The sequence below is a fragment of the Varanus komodoensis genome, unplaced genomic scaffold (genome assembly GCF_004798865.1).
Source record: "Varanus komodoensis strain SLA01 unplaced genomic scaffold, ASM479886v1 scaffold19, whole genome shotgun sequence".
NCBI classification, from domain to species: domain Eukaryota; kingdom Metazoa; phylum Chordata; class Lepidosauria; order Squamata; family Varanidae; genus Varanus; species Varanus komodoensis.
The window spans coordinates 8,542,157-8,559,937 of record NW_025335550.1 but is presented as its reverse complement, the minus strand read 5'-3'; the positions used below and the strand labels follow the sequence as shown (position 1 = coordinate 8,559,937).

The window sequence follows — 17,781 nt, the reverse complement described above, 5'->3', positions numbered from 1 at the left end:
GATCATCTCTAGTCATCCGATCAACCAGTGTTGTCTCTCTCCAAATAAGTCACATTTCAGACATGATAGAATTCAGCTAATAATGTGTACAAGGCATGGAATACAAGTGAGTCTGCCTTTCTCTCATAGTAATAAATACAGAGGAAATGACATGGGTCAGCTGAAACTTGAACTCATCAATATGGGATATGGAATCCCATGGAGGGGACTTAGGAGGTGTTCTTCTCTTACCAGCAGGACTCACAACAGTCCTGTGAGGTTGGTCAAAACGATGTGACCACGTATGCCCAAGAAGCTGGAGATATGGCCAGCTTTAAAACCCAGATTCTGTACCTTATTTCTGCCAAGGGCAACTGTCAAGCATAATTTGAAACAAAGCAGACATTGCATAATCATTATTCTTTCCCTCCCTCCATCTGTCCCCTTCATTCTCTCTCCCTCCCTGTCCCAAGCAACCTGGGAAGTCTGGTCCTGATGACCAAATTATAGAAGCCCGAGAGGGCCAGTCTTCTGAATCATGTTGTGCTAAAACGAAGAGCAGGTAAGACACCAAAAGCAAGGGAGGTCATCTACAAATGGACAACTCAGACAAGTGAGCCAAATCATAGAATCACATCTAACAACCTCTACGTTTCCTTTAAAGTTGTCCAATAGCAACATCAATGTCTCCCATTTCTCTCATGCTGTGAAATTCAGGTAGTTGCAACAACGTAAACCTGGTTTTCCTTAGCATCCCATCCCTGCAATTCCGTAATATTCTTGCAGCTTCCCCAATTCCCTGTGCTACTTGTGCATTTCGCGTACATCTTCACATGTCCTTAGTGAAGCCCACAGCATGGCTCTTTCACTTTCACAGCATTAAGACACCCCAACGACTTCACAGCACATCATCTAGCAAACCGCTCCGTACTTCATCCAGGAACCGCCAACCATAGTTGAGTCTCACTTTACACTGACGATCTCCAAGCCACCCTTCATTGTGGACTCAACTACATCTGCATTGCTGGTAGAGCAACCAGTCTGTGAAGACACTCCAACATCTACCAAAATCACCATATTCTTGAACCGTCCTATTCTTGGGTTAAGGGTAAATCTTGATGTCCATCATAGCAAAAGCCATTGGCCAGGACAAAGCAGGGCTGCCTGGTAAGCCTCCATGACATACTTACCCATGTCATGGGAACTCATGTGGGGCCACCCCATTGCAGCCAGCTGCCTCCTGGCTGGACGAGGATTTGCCTCCATAGAAGTCCTAGTCTTCCCCGTTTCATCTCTTGATGAAACAAGGGGATCCTCCTTTGGGGAATTCTATGAGAAGGATTTATAGTTGGAAGACAGAGAACTCCTTGCAATCTCTTGCAGATGCCATAAATAGAAAAAGCTGTCAACAGTGGGGAGCAAGGGTGCCTCCTCTAGGGAGGGGCCCACGCTAAGTGGCAGAGCAGATCTTTGACATGCTGATGGTCCCAGTTGCAATCCTTGGGCATCTCCATCTAAAGAGGAATAGTCAATGCTGGCCAGGTTAATGGAATTGGTAGAAGGCAAGTTCCCATGGCTAGAGGCAGGGGGACCTAAGGCAGACACCAGCCTATGGAAGGTTGTCTTCTCTAAGCATGGGTCTTTGTCACAGCCTCAAGTTGCAAAGCCCATGCAAGCCAAGTCCCCGGGCCGGGAGGCAATTAACTTTCACTTCCATGCAGGATCCACAGGAGACCACAACTGAGCAGGAGCTGAAGCTCCAAAGAAAGACCAGCACCAAGTGGGGGAAGGGGGCGCAAGGGGCTGTGAGGACATTGCCCCCAATGACAGCAAAGGCGCCTTGAACATCGCACCCCACCCTCTACCATGGATTCTGCTCCACATTCTCAGAGGGGAAGAAAGAGGAGCCGAGAGGGAAGACAGAAGTTGGAGACCAGCGAGTTCCTCGGCGTTTGACTGACAGCAACAGCAGAGCCACAGCCGCTGTTTTTTTGAAGGCTGGGTCTCTCTCTCACCCACTCTCTTTTTCTCTGCCTTTCTGGAAGAGGAGATCGGTTACAGTTGCGAAGGGAGGCGAAGGCTACCGAGCAAGTCACTAATGCTCAATATTCCAAATCCATCAAGGATTTGGCGGGGCAGAGTGAGAGGAGGAGGGGATGTCAGCGAGCGATCTTTTACCGTACTTCTTCCTCTCTGTCTTGTCTAAATATCTGTTCTTCTTTTGCAAAATGACGAGCAATGTGCTGCTTGTAACGGATTCTGTCAGAATCCCCAGGAAGGAGAAGCAAATCAAAGTTGAAGCATTTTAAGGTGACAGAAAAATCTTACTGCTGCAATCCAGGCACATTTGAGAGATTTCTTCTCTTTCCCGTGTGCAGAAAATACAAATGTTCACACACACACAAACACACACACACACATGCAGAGTAGCCAATTTCTTTCCAGTGGAACCCACAAATGCCTCTCTCATTGAGCAGATGATATTTTCAGATCCACTACACCGTGTTTATAGCCAGCGTGTGATTGCTGAGTATTCAGGCACTTCAAATAGGGAGGAAAAAGAGCAACGGAAGCATAGGGAGAAATGCAGAACACACACACACACGCACACACACACAAACATGACAGAGACAGGTTCAACCCAATTCCTTACCTGGGACAGAATAAATGCCAGGATAAGTTGAGTACTGTGCTGCATTTTGCTAGCCTAGAAGCTATCAGAGGCTTTTTCATTCATGCACTCAGCTGTACTGAGCATATTTTCGCTGTGGAACAGCCTTTCAGGAAAGGGAGGGAGGGAGAGAGGGAGGGGGGAGAGAGAGAGAGAGAGCGCAAGAGAGAGAGAGCCTTGAGAGTCAGCCAACTTCCCAAATAGAGTAACGGCATCGTCTCCAAAGCATTGGATAAAGCCTGATGACCAGAACCAATAGCTTTACAAGGATGACTCCTTCACAAATCATCACACATAGCGGGCATGTACCCCTCACAAGGCACACTGCCCTGAGAAAGCTTTCCCTTCTGCATTCGTGTGAGCAGCAGCTGAAGAAATCAAAATGTGTGAGGGTTTTCGAGAGAGCAGAAAGCTCCGTTCTCCAACACACATGCCTACACCTGTGGGGTAGATTTGCAAGGGGGAGTCTGTAAGTCCTGGAAGCAGAAAAGCCAAAAGACAGACCTCTTCATTACCAGGATAATCAAAGGTGCTTTATTTTCAACCACTTAAAAGAGCGGCTGCTGCAACCTTTAGTTACTTCCAAGTGAGAAAGCAAGTCAGAAAATGACAGCGAAGTTCTTTCGGGGCACCAGCAAGCTCTTCTGCATGTTCTGTTTTCGCAAGGATAGGAGATCAATCCAACTGGAGGGGAAAAGCAATCCCTCTTAGGCCAAAGATTTTCTGAGCTGCCCAGGTTGTGGTGGCACTTTGACTTTTCACAGTCACACAGAGTGCAAGCTCACTTGGAAGTCCCTGCCCTTTGACAGCAAAAACTTTTGACCCATTGGAAGAAAATGCCCATCATGTTCCATGATGATGAGTACGGCTCTTGAGAAGGTTCACAGCACTCTGGGGGCATTAAACCTGAATGGATCATTACCGTATATTTTCATTGCATTTTAAAAGAATCTGGTGTCCCCTAACATTGGATTGTGACCATTACAGTGCAGAAAAGGGGGTTTAACATCCAGTTCCCCCCACTCATTTCCCCCATCTGAGCTACGCCACAGGCTGGTAATTCAATTGGAACTACAAGTGGGCCGGACGATCTGAGGTTAGTTCCCATACATTTACACAAAGAAATGCAGTCTTAGTCACAACATTATACCAACCCTGAAGGCTGCAACACAACCACAAGCCACCAAGAACACATTTGCACCATTCCTGTTGGCTGTTATGCCACAAATACTTGCCAGCTGTCATACCAAAGCACCATAAAACTGCTATGGAAAGGGCCAAGAGCTTGAAACAATGCTGAATGCTGTTGACGTAAGGAATATAATTCCTTCACCCCTTGGCTCTCTAGAGCCGAAGCACTTTCTCCCTCCACTTTCAGCAATCAAAGGCTGTTCAGCACCACCTGGTTTGCCCCAGAGGACCAAGAACAGACTCCCATATCAGCCATTAGATATCCAGCCAAGAATGTGAAGATGATCTAGGAAGGGGTGTCAACAGGGTAAGTCAAATCCTTGATTGGAAAACAGAAGTTGTTGGTACACAATAAAACCTGTCTCTGCCCCTCCTAGATCAGCTTCATGATACCATGAGGAATGCAGGCTGAGGGGAGAGAGAGAGAGACCAGGTATTGATTCAAGATGTACAGAATACTAATTCTAGCAATTTCATGGAACAATTTATCCCCTGCAAAAGTGGGGGGTTTCTGGGGGTATCAGAGCACTTTTGTGGGAAAGAAATGGGAGGAGGAGGAGGAGACAACATTTGCTTTCAAGTGATGATTTAGCTGCCAACAGAATATCTCAGGAATATTCTCCCCACCGAATATCTACGGGGGTGAGGAGGTAGCTTCTAAATCTGGCAATATTATGCTATTGCAAGAAGGGGAGCTGCACTGTTTAATACCCCTGAACCATCTCAGGTTCTGACCTATCCTACAAGTAAAAGCATTATGGGGAAAATAGACGGCAACACAACTTGGTGGGACTCTTCATGGTCATTCATCTGCTTCAGAAGTGGAACGTGGCACTTCGAGGAGATGAGATGTCTTCTGCCATCAGTGGTCCCCCTCGACCTTCATAGGCTCCTGGATAGAATCCAGTCTTAGGTCCCTTTCCTGACATCAATGGGGAAATGGGCTCAGGGATGGCAGGGGTGACAGGACACAACTTGCCTCTTCCGTCTGCAGAAAGCCAATCCCATACCATGTTCCATCAGGCACATCTGGAGGCAAACGCAGGAGCCATGGCCCTGTGCACAGCTGCCAAGTGGCAAACGTATGCGGCACAGCTCCCTCCTGCTGAAATGACTCAGTTCACCCAGGCTGGGCGCTGGCTGTCCTCAGCAGGAGGGGCCATAAAGGCCTCTTGTTTTCACTGAGCAAATGATCAGGTTTCCCGGCTCCAGGCTTGCCCTCTGCTTCTCACAGACAACCCCAACAGCTGCAAACAGCTTGGCTCTGGGAGACGCATGTGGCTCTAGACCAGAGCGATACACAAGCCCACACACAACCGCTGTAACACCGAAGAGGCAGGTCTGGGCACAACTTAAGCTGACACATAAGGCGGGGGCAGATGCCGTCATCGGGGCGTAAGGAGGTCCAATCAATCAAGCACACCCAGCCACGTGCGCTTCTGCCTTTGGGCAGCCAAGGGCCATGAAAACAGAGGCTCCCTCTCCACATGTGTTTTTATTCCAGCTGCAGCTCCATTCCAGGGAGGGGTGTGCCCGTCCAGCATGTTGCTGAGAGCCGCAAGGCACCAATGGCATGCCTCTGCAAGAGACAGGTGAGAGTCCCTGTGACAGGACGACTTCAAGGTGAAGCGGATTCAACATCTTAAGACACTCCTGAAGAAAAACGCATCCCCCACAACTAAACATCGACGTTTCACTGTGCAGCCCCTTCTGCTGCTCCCAATATCTGGGAAAGAGTTCACATAAATCTCCCACGCCCTGGAATGTTTGAATGAAGGTGGTGGGTCACTGGGAGGAGCACCAGTTCAGGTCTTGGAGAGCTCCTAGGTGAGGCAGGACCTCTCCCATGGTGGGTCTACCTTCTTCCCACCCTTTTCACTCACCAGGCCTGCTCTTCTTCCTCTTCCTCATATACAAGCTCAGCAGAGAATCATTGCAGGCACAACTTCGGAGGGCTGGTGTCACACCTCCTGCTGGCCCTGAGCCCCTGCCAAAGTTTGAGTCTTTGGCAGGTTCCCAACCATGGATGGTGAACGTGATACCGGTCCTGACTTGCATGGGGACCTCTTGTGCTGGCTGGTCTTGCTAATTCAGAGTGTTTTAGAAACAATGAAAGGGCATCTTTGGCCCTGCATGGAGACCTGCTGGAATAGCATGGCCCAAGGATGTTGCCATGCTGCATCAGAACAGGTGGCCTTTGCTCATCCTCCGTAATAGCCTGGACCAGAGCTGTGGAAGCCAGGAGAGAAGGGCTAAGCCCTGCCTAGTCTCAAGCCATGCCTGATTTGCAGACATCACCCCCGCGAGCACCAGGACTTCCCACTTGGCCTCCAACACCTTTCAGCTGCTGCCTCTGAACCTTCCCACTCACGATCACAAGAGTGATGGTCATCTTACAGGTATACCCTGCCCTTCTTCCTCTTGCAAGGAACCCGAGGAAGTTGAACTTCCAGAGATGGTCCTTTCCATATCCATGGGTATATTTAGTTACACATGACTGACTCTAGACAGGATGGTGAATTCAGATCTGCATCAACATGCAGGCCCAGCAGAGACCAACGCTGTGCTGCCAAACATGCCCCAATGGACATGCATTCCCATGCACATGCTGAATGTGTCTCCCCCATCACCTCCGCACAGCAAGAGAAGATACATTGGACCACTCATAAGCCGCTCTTCTCCAATAAGCTGAAAATTGGATAGGATCAGACATATGCAGCATTTTTGGAGCAACAAGAGCTGAAATTGAAGCCCAGCAGATTAATTCATCATCCACATTCTTCTGGTAAGGGCAGCTCTTGGTCTTCAGTAGTCTTTCTGTTACTTCAAAGCAGCAGCTGATAAACGAAGCCTCCACTAAATGCCCGAGGCAAAACCTGCTGATCCTTTCCAGGGATTCAAAATTGCTCCAATGTGTCACTCATAGGGCATGATACCTGGAGAAAACTTAATTTAATGGACACAACATTTTATCCTCAGAGGCTCTTCTGATTAATTATGCTTTCCACAGCAATCAGATTTCCCAAATACCTAGAAATTATGAATTACGTGTGGAGCAAATTAAGTAATTTGGTTCTCATTTCAGGGTTTTCTAATTCCGTAAAATTCCTGGGGACTTGGGGGAAAATAATCTTTATCTAATTAAAAAAAATGCATCTAAGGAGAAAGAAAAGAGACTTGCCACAACCAATTTTCAGACTTGCACGTGACTTGGGAAATTAACAGATGTATAACTTTTATCATAGATAACAATAACTTTGAAAAAAAGAAATGGTGACTGGAACAATTCATCAGCAAGAATGCATTGTAAAAGTGTTCACCAAAAGCCTGTTTAAAATTAGAATTGGTATCAGTTGCACTGAGTTCAATTGTGAGACCAGGCTAGATGTTCTGGCTGCAGTCTGAAACCATTGAAGAATTTGAAGGAAAGGCATTGAAATCGCCACTTTTCCCCCAAATGGGCCACATCTCTGCGGGTTATCACTGAGAAGCAACCTTGCTTGGGTTCTTGCTTGGGAACCTTGGCAACCCCAGGCTTTTGAGGGCCCTTGGGCAAGCAATCCCTTTCCTCAGTGAGTCCAGCATCTCACCACCATCATCACCAGCTGCAATTGCTCCTCACCTTCTTTCTCATCCCAACCACCACTTATGAGCTTGACAGGCAGGAGACAGTGAACAAGAAGTAGCTGACTATACCTCCTTCTTGTCACTGCCATGGGCTGGATAGAGTGAGACCCAGCTGAAGAACCAGGAGAACCCTTTGGAGAACTCTTCTAGAGGGCTTCCATAGGTGGGCCCATGCTGGAGAGTGGGACCCATACAAGTGCCCAGCCATGCCTACCCTTGATGCCAGATCCTTGGCATAAACACTCAGATGATTTCCTACCAAGCAAGTTTGTATAAGATAAGCTTTGGTGGCTCTAGACCAAAGTCAGCGAGTTGGCTCCATGGCTGAGCGGGGAATAGAACCAGATCTCCTGAGGCCCAGTCCTGAGCTCTTAACCACTGCAGAAAGCTTTTAAATTTGATCTGTGGGAAAGGGGAAAACGGAACAGAGGTGGGCTCATAGTAGCATCCAAATGCACAGATAGGGAAGTGTGTGAAATCCATTTTTAGAGTGGAGACCCACTGGATTCCCTGCACATGGGCCCACTTGTCATGGCCAAGCACCTGACTTCATGGGGAGTGTGCACATTGTGTTTCCCAGGAACAGAGCCCTGTGTGAATGCTACACAAGTGGCACTTCGGTCTACATTCATTCCACACATGATGAGGCACAGAATACAGAAGTGGGTGACGGTTGTCCAGCCTTTGTTCTGCAAGTGTTCATAGATTTCCTCTCAGCTTAGCTCACTTGCTAAGACATGGCCAAGCATGGGAAGAAGTCTTCAAATGTTAGAGAGACAGATCCTGCAAAGCGGTGTTCAGCCCTTATGCACTCACAAAACTTCAGTAAAAATATGCAGTTAATTCAGTTCAGCTCCTGGATCCAGCCAACAGTAAATAGGAAGCAACACAGAGAGTGTAACATAGAGAAGAACTTTTGTTTTAAAGGCTGTTTACTTTGGGAAGCATTTCTTTGGGGTTTGCCTGCTGGTTGCAATGCAGGAGAATGTGATCATGGAACAGAATTATGGGTGAAAGAAATCCAAGTGACACAAACAGGACAGAGAGATTTGCTTGTTCTTGCCCAAGAAAATAAATGTTGATGTTTAGGATTATCATGATTCCTGTTCCGCACATTACTCAGATATGTGTTTAATATAACCGATTCATACATATTGCTTAATAACTGCACCTGATGCTTAGTGGAACTTGAAAGGTTTTATAATGCTGGCTTAAGCTGGTGCAATCAATTAGATCATTTTATTTTTAATTTCTGAGAAACCATTAGCAAAACCACAGGGGCAGCCGGAGAATTTTTCCACCCTTATTTGCATTCTCTCTCCCAGTTTGCATTAGCAGAGGAAGACAATGGTGCATTGCAAGTGCTTCTCATTCAGAGCCATAAGTGGTGCTGTGTCTTAGCATCTAATGTCTCCGTCAGAATCCTGCTGCGAAGCCACTGAAATCTGTTATTTTCAGAGCATATAATTGATATTTCTCCGAGTAGCTGGTTCAAAGCAGAACATTAATAGTTTCAAATCAGCCAAGGATGCAGATTTCCCCACAGCAAGGAGGTGTTTGTGGACAAAATGTACTGGAAACACCAGTGAGGTTAGCAGTTAAGATAGTCCTGCAGGAGGGACGATGGATAAGCTTCTTGTCCTGCAGAAGTGGACAGGCAGAGGATCAGGTCAAACCCCAGCCGAATCTGTCCATCAAGCGCTGGCAGGTTGCACTCATGCGTGGCTCGGTCTTGGGAAGTGAGCCAAGCTGAGACCAAGCCCACGAGGACGTGCAGAGCAGACGTTGTGCAACTGGCACTCTCCCTCCTTACCAGACCGGATGCAGCAGCAGGAAGGTTGCTGCGGGTGGTGCTGAAGAGGGGCGCTGCTTGGGCAGAAGCCATGTGGCCACCATCCTTGGCGAGTCCCTCCAGCACAACTTTCTTCTGCCTCAGGTGCAGCCAAGTTGCTGGATCCTGCATGGAGGAGGGATGGTGCTTGGGGCTCTCTGGGTGGGCTCCCCAGGAGCTGGGACTCATGGCCATGGCCAAGAGGAGCAGAGTCCAAGCAGCCAATCCCAACGAACAAATTCCCACCCCCAGCATGGATTCCTCACGCATCCGTAGTCAGCACCATCCCTTTCGCGACTGTTGGGGCACGGTCAGTTTGCAGAGAAGGACAGGGCATGATCGTTTGCTCATTTGCTAATGCATCACTGACCCTTTATTCCATGACAATAAATGGATGGAATATCACAACCAAACAAAAGCAAAGCTCCCAAAACAAGAAAAAACAAGCCCATACCACCTCCACTGTGCAAAACAACCCCCTCGTCCTATTCTAATGCTATTAGCTGGCAATGGAATAGAGATAGCAAATCCTGGAAGAGGACATGAATGGCTTCAGGCCACGCCAAAATAAAAAAAGCAAAAATATCTCAAGTTAGCAGGAAAATGAACATTTCAGGATAGGTCAATGCAATACAGGAAGATCAGGTCATAGTGGTTTGGTCCCTTTTCATTTTGCTTGTAAAAGGACATCCACAAGTGAGTTGACTTCTGTTTGGACAATGGAAGGGTACAAACAAAAAAGAATAATTGAACTTCCGAAAGGATATCCTGTGCAGGATTTGGCTCATCGTCCCAACTCACAACTTCCAGCAGCTTCTGCCAGCATAGCAAATGAGCAGGGTTTCTTGGAGCTGTAGTATTGTACTGAAGCCAAAGAAGTTGCTTATTTCCTCCGGTACCCATGCCTTTCACCTTAACATTCTCCTTACTGGTGTCTATTTCAGACTGTAAAGTGTCTCTGTCTCTCTCTCTCTCTCGCTCTCTCTCTCTCTCTCTCCCCGTGTGTGTGTGTGTGTGTGTGTGTGTGTGTGTGTGTGTGTGTGTGTGTGTAAAGGCCCACACACATAAATGGTGCTAATAAAAATAGTAGTGAATTGTGTGCAGGTTGAGGACTTCCACTGATTTGTTCTTCTGGGATTCTCCTGGTTCTTACTGTATTTCATTGCCATATTCACAATGTGAATGATAAATTTTATGATAAAGTTTAATATTAAAGAATCCTATATATGGGTGTAGACAGTCCAATTTTTGCTGGGGTTGCTTTTTTGTTTATTTAGAGTCAAGTGCATCAATTTCTTGCGAATTGCCAAAAATGAAGACATGGGTATGTATAAAATAAGTCTATGATGCTATGAGGTGGGTTATAAATGCAGAAGAGGAAAAGGAAGAGGAGAGAGACTAGAAAGGCAATATAGTGAGCTAGAATAGGGAAGGCCCTGGGTCGGTGGTCCTGGAGTGTCTCTATTTGGTCTGGGATAAATGTTGATTCAAAGGCCTCTGCTTGCAGCTCCTGGAGTACTTCATCTTCAGACTCACCACCCTGCAAGGAGAAGACTGCTCCTTAAGGTAGGAGTCATGACCACCTTCAGGACCGGTGAAGATGGAGAGAACAGGCCACATGCTACAAGCAGCATGCAAAGGAAGTGAGACAGAGCTTTTGAAGCATTATATAACAACGGTTCATTTTGTATCTTCTGTTGTAATTATAGAAAACTATCATTCCTCATGGAATGATGAACCCTATCTTTGGTTTAGCACTAAGAAGGAAATTCAATTACCCCAGAATGACACGCAAGAAGACTTAATTCCACCCTGGGGAATACTTGCTGTAGTCCTGTTATACAAACCATGGAGAAGTCTCTCGAGCCACAAAATCATCTTGTTCTCCTCCCACCCCTGCTAAAAGATTTGCTCCTGGATGTTTTGAATGTCTCAGACTCAAGCAAGCCAGTCAGACTTTTGTGGGTGGGGGGATTAAATTACCACCCCTTCCCGCCACCATGTTCCCAAACACTCGCATATCTGCATTTTCTTTATAGTTTTCACAGCCCAGTCTTATGAATTTTCACCCAGAATTTACTGTGGCTTCCCCGGGGCCTGCCTCCACACCCATATGGTAAAGGCTCAATGGGAACAGGGGCATGGCTCTTTGTTTCCAACAGCAGCACAGCCAGAACTTTAAGCAGCTACTTGGAGAAGGTAGAAGGAGGAAGTGGCTCCATCAGCCACCATCACCAGCCGCTGCTCTCCAAGCAAAGAGGTTCTTCTACCCTGTCCTGAGGATCTGGGCTGCTCTGGGGCTCCATTTGGTGGTCAGAACCCAGAAGCCCACCTGAGCATCATGAGGCTCAGTCCCGGGCCCTGCTGGAGTCCGCAGCCTCCTGAGAAACACTAGAAATGCTTATGGCTGCAGTGTCTGTTTCCTGCCTTACTGTCTCACCTCGGCCTTGCTGCCTTTGGCTCGCCTTGGATTCTGCCTTGCTGCGTTGCCTCAGCAACGCAGCTCTACCTGGCACCTGTGGCTCAGCTTCTGCATCTGGCCTGGGCTTGCTGTGTTTCCTGCCGGAAATACCAGCAACTCTGTCTGTCCTCCTGCTCCTGAGCTTTGCCTTGGCCTTGACCACCTTTTTGATGCACACTTCCGGTTCCTCCCTTGGACTGCTCTGTGACTACAACTCGGGCTTGTCATTGGACCCGGAGTTTGGACTGTAGGCTCTGCCTCACCTCAGGTTATGCTGCCCTGGTCCCAGTGCCTTGCCTCCTGCCACCCACTGGGACCCTGCCACCCTGTCACCTTCACGTTCCCATACTGCCTTCTGCTCCCCACCTTTGCTCAATGCAGTCGGCCGGGACACATCCCAAGCCAGCCTGGGTCTTGCAGGAGCCACCCCCTCCACAGCAGCAGAACGAAGTCAAAACCTCTTGGACGGGAGGAAGAATCCTTTCCTTTAAATTTCAGACAGTATACAGACCTCCTCATATCTTCCTCAATGAGTCTGCCAAACCTCCTAGAGAGCATTTACACACTTTCAGACAGTTTATTTATTTATTTAAAATGTTTCTAGACCATCCCTTACTGTGATCTTGGGACAGTTTAACAAAGAGACAAAATAAAACACAGCATCCTAATACAATTTCAATCAACAATAAACCCCCCTCCACTAAAACAATCAAATCTTAAAACATGGGGAAAATAAAAAAGGGTTTAGCCAGGCGTCAAAAAGAATACAGTGACTGCGGCAGGTGAACCTCTGGGGAGCGCATTCTGCAATTGGGGCACCACCACAGAGAAGGCCCTTCTCTGGGGAGTCATGCTCCTAATCTCCTTCAAGGAGGACTCCCAGAGAAGGGCCTCTGCCCCAAAGCTTAAGGGGCAGGCAGGCACATAAGGAAGGAGACGCTCCTTCAGGTAACCCGGACCTAAGCCTGCTTACTCCCAGCCCAAGTGAAATACACATAAAACTGAGCCAAAAATGCCTGTTTGCTGAACAAGGCAGTCTTTACAGAAAGCTGGCACAACACCACCCAAAACTAATGTCCTGCCCCAGTCCATTCAAACATTCTCCTCATCTGAGCTTCTCCACAGTGTTTGGAGCTACCCCGGCTTGGTTTCTGAAGTGGAATAAATACAACAGGCTACCGCCAATGAATATGCGCATTGATAAAATAGTTTGCAGTCTTGGCAGAATTGTACACATGAACTGTTTTACTAATGTGAATTTATTCAGTATGTATTTACAGGAACTTTCTTTAAATATCTAAAAGGAGAAAGTATTGGAATTCATAATTAATGCATTTAAATCAATTTGCGTCAATAAGCCACTGGCTGCAGGATCACAGAAGGTGGGTTAGGAGGAGAAGGAAGGGGAACATTGGTGTGGCCCAACATCCATAGAAAGGGGGTTGTAGAGCAAGGAAATCAGAACACTGAACTTCCCCCTCTGAGTGGACTGAATGGACCACAGGCCACATGGATTCATGCGGATGGATTTTTATGCACTGAAAAAGCTGCAGAACAAACCAGATGCCATCTTACTCACAGGAAGAGACCCTTTTTGCCTGGCAGGTCTCCAATATGCAGGACTGCAGGTACTTATGCGAAAACAACTGTATCAAAGAATGTGGATGCAATTGTATGAACTACCAGAAAGGAGGTTTCTTTGGTTTTGTCAGGACTGATTAATGCAAGCATTAATGTCAATCATTTGACAGGATACATGGAAACAAAAGAAACAAAACTGTGGCAATTTGTACGTGCTCAGTTTCCAGACCTGATTCTAGAAGCTCTCCTGGCATTTATTATATTTTTATCACTCTTTTTTCATGTAGGAAATCACAGACTGGTCGCGCCTCTCCATGGCATCCCCCAATAATCCTACGAGGGTGCTTGGGCTAAGAGTCAGCGGCTGGCCCAGTGTCCTCCAGTAAGTTGCATGTCCAAGTGGGGACTAGAACCCAGATCACCTTAGTCTCAAGTCCAGCAAGTTAAGCACTATGCCATACCGGCTGTGAGTTATGCCGAAGTGGACTAGAGCTCAAAATACAGCAAGCTCATGGAGTACGAAAATTATAGAACAAGACAAACTTCCCTTCGTGGGTTCTTTTCCACCAGGAGGATGAGAGAGGCTGAAGCAGGAGCGGGGACGTGTGAATCGGGAAGACTGTTTCAACTCAAGTCACTTTCAGAGTTTACCTTTTTCTGGGCATAACACCGTATGCACATTCGTTTTTTTCAAAAGGGCACATGAATGATGGTTTCACCAGTTAAAAGCATTGCTCCCAAGCACCCATTTTTCATGCAGTTTTTCATACATGCCCATCCTGTCAAGCTTTTTTCTCAGATCCACAGATCCCACTGCATAGCTTTCAAAGCTTGCATCTGCATCCATGTTCAGTCCTCAGAGGTGAACTGACTAAAATCGTGTTCAAAAGAGGATCAGACGTATTTCGCATATCTCGCTGGGTAAGGGAGGTCTTTCCCTTTCCGTGATAGGTCTTCCGTAGCTGACCTTAATCCCCATGGTGTTCTACAGCCATCCTTAGATGCCATTTCTAAACCCCCCTTTACTATTATTTTGGTGTTGTGCGTGGAGGCATTGACCCATGGGAGGGATGCAAAACTCAGCAATCTTGCCTTCTATTCAGTGGCTGCTTTTGACCATGTCCCTCCCGTCATCCTTTCTCCAATCGCAGGCTCCAAGGTCTAACTCCTATTCTTGAACCCAGATCCTTTTGTCTAACTGTTTGGTGTTGCCATGAAACTCACACTGCCTTCCCTCCAGTTACCCAGAGAGTCCTGGACCTTGTGTTGTCTTCACCAAGGGAAAGACTTCAGAGAAGAGTCTGTGTCCCCTTGGGAAAGCATCGGAGGTCTAAGAGACTGAGCTCTAAAAATGCAGTTTTCCAAATTAGCTCCACTGTGAGCTGGGATCTCAAGCATTAAAACACGGAGGTACGGTATCCTGAGCCAAGGAAACACAGCTGAGCCCTCTTGGCAGAGAAGCAGCCAATTGCCTCCGTGAGGATGGCAACGGAGCAAATTCAGAATGAAACAAACTCAGCCATGCTATTAACCCTTCCCCTGTATGCAAGATCCATTCATCTAGGGACATGCTTTCTTTTGCCTGATTGCCATGTGGGATGTCAAGGACATTTCTCCGTAACTAGTGGAAGGAGGGGGATTTTTCCCCATGGAAAGCTGCAGCTGGAGGAAATTTCTTCTGCCAGGCTCTTGAGAACAGTGAGGGAGGAAAACGTTTGCATTCAGTGCCACTGTTAGCATCCATGGCTTCTGGGAGAAAGATCACGGTGGCCAAACAATGGGGCTGGGAAGCCCACTGTACGAGCCCAGTTGCTAAAGGGTTTTGCGAGCAAAGGAGATGGACCATTGCTCCGTACTCAATTCCTTTCCTTGGAGAAGAGCAAGAGTTTGTATCCCTCAGGCTACTTGACAACCAGGTGTTCCATGCCTTTGCAAACCGGGTGTTGGGTGGACAGTACTATTTTTGCCACTTAAGAGTTGTCATTCATCCTGTGGAGCAGGAAACTACAGGGACTGAGACTACTTTGCTCCAATACGAATCCCTCCTGAAATGCAAATTCTGCAGCTGCTTTCTAATGCTCCTTTCCACCATATCCCGATCCTGATCTGTCTAGGCTGGTATTGACCATTATGACTGGTGAAAACTCCAATGTCTCAAACAAGGAGCTGTCCCTTCATCTATTCTCTGACCCTTTTACTGGGAAAAGCAAAGAATTGAACCTGGAACCTGCTGTATTCAAGCCATTGCGCTTCTCTGCTATTTTCCCTTCTTCTAGTGCTGCTCCTATATCAAATGACAGAGCTCTCAAGCAATCTATCTAACTAATGATGGATTGGAACAACCTTATGTCCTTTTATGCTTCCTAAATCTCCATGTATATTGATGAAATAGCAATATTATATCCCCTGGGCTTTATATTGCTGGGGACTTGAATATATTATCCTTCAGTTGCAGAAGGCCCTGATCCTGCCACCATTCCCTCTTGAGGAAAAGCCAAATTAGGGCTTGTGATAAAATAAGGAAGTGGACTGCAGCACAGGAAAAGGGGAGATTGATTATTAGGGGCAGAGCACAGGATCGATTCTTACAGAAGCAGAATTTAAAACAATATTAATCACATTTTTGCATGGGGTACTGCTTGCCTCACAGAAACGTGCGCGCACTCAGGTTATAGCAATAAAATGAAAAGTAAAAAAGGATCAGTGATTAATAAGAGGTGCAGGAAAAACCTCATAAGGGAAGCACAGGCCATGCTCAAGAAAGAAAGCAGAGATTTTTGAGAAACAGAAATTGATTCATTCAAATGCAAATGACCCTGTTATTCAAAGATAGCATTACTGTGAGAGGAAATGTGATCTAGTGGTTATATTCTCAGCAGGGGAATCAAAGGAGTCCTCAAAGGAATGGCTTAGGATTGCTATGAATCCAACCTGAAGATTCTGCAGTAGGTCAGGTTTTCCTGATTCATTTAGATTCCACAGGCTTCAGGATTGGAAAAAGAGAATTTCCCCAAATCTGAGTTAGCACTAGTGGGCATTAAGTAATACTAGCAAATATGCTAATTTTAACTTGTGCTGAACAGACCATTTGAACTGGTAAATTGTGGGGGGATCAGGTTAAAAAATCCCAATTCTGCCAGAGAGTGGGTGGGGGAATGAAAAGCACCTCAAAAACTGTGAAATGGAAAGCATGGAACCTGTCAGTATCTGAGCTCTGAGACTAGGGCTGGAGAGCAAATTTCAATACGATCTCTCAGTCTGTCCTACATCAGAGGACTGTTGTGAAGATAAAGGAATGGTGCTAAAGGAATTGCTGTTGCATGTAGAATTGGACAAAGATCATTTTTAACTTCTCCTGCATACACATCTCTCTCTCTCTCTCTCTCTCTCTCTCTCTCTCATTTTACAAATGTCAGCAAATTCTTACAAAAATAAATGGAAATACATTTTCTCCCATTCGCACCAACCTACTTGAACAGGTAAAACTATTCCCACCACGGAGAAGGCCTTCATGGACTCATCTGCCCGACAGCTGTTAAACACCAGCAGCTTGCCATACGGTGGTGTGGAATCCACCCACAGGTAGGGATCCATCAGATTTGACTCCCTGGACCATACGGTGACAGCTCTACAGTTCCTGTCAGGCTCTGTACCTGCTGCCGGAGCTTTGCAGATGCACACCTGGGTTCCCACACGTATTCACAGATGCCCTCTTTTCTCCACTTCCTTTGGAAAGCCAGACTGAGCACAAGGGTTAGCCCACAAATACTTGGAGGGAGAGATGCTGATAAGGTTTGCCCCAACCCTAGTTTGTCAGAAGCAGAACTATGCATCCTTCTGGCTGAATACAAAGAAATTTAGAAAGATGCTGAAGATCTAAGCACTCAAAGCCCAGGGCTATGATGGGAAAATCTGCCCATGTCTTGTCTTCCTATGTTCTATTATTTTGTCTTGGGTTTTTTCTCTCCAAAACAGAGAATTTTAATAGATTCTTTCTGCAATAGAACAGTTACAAAATTCTGAATGGGGAGAGTTCCCCTTTTAAAACTTGTGCACTTTCATATCCCATTGAAAAAACCACCAACATATGTTTTCTATATTTGTTCACATTTACAACATGAAAATATGAATATTTGGGAAAGTGCACATGTTAAAATCCATACTTTTAAACCACTTCATTTTATGTGAATGTGAGGCCAAGTTTGGGAATACACAAACATTTTTAGGCAGTTGGCATTTTATTATTTATTTATCTATTAAAACATTTTTATGCCGTCCCATTCGCCGAAGCCTCGGGGCGGCTTACAACAATACATTAAAAAATAACTATAACATTATATTAAAAAATATAAATATTAAGTTAAAAATACAAAAATACCAATATAAAATAAGCCGCCCTGGCCAGATAAAATCCAATAATATTAACAATTAAAATGCCGC

The 17,781-nt window shown here is 46.3% G+C and overlaps 1 protein-coding gene across 1 annotated transcript in view; it reads right to left on the bottom strand.

Moving 5' to 3' along the window:
• CDH13 (cadherin 13) overlaps positions 1 to 2,751 on the bottom strand; it is a 502,431-nt gene extending 499,680 nt beyond the window's left edge. Inside the window, exon 1 of the mRNA XM_044427973.1 lies at positions 2,633 to 2,751. Coding sequence (XP_044283908.1) covers positions 2,633 to 2,677 — 45 coding nt within the window. The 5' untranslated portion in view covers positions 2,678 to 2,751. The remainder of the gene's footprint in view (positions 1 to 2,632) is intronic.
• Between the last annotated feature and the right edge of the window lie 15,030 nt (positions 2,752 to 17,781).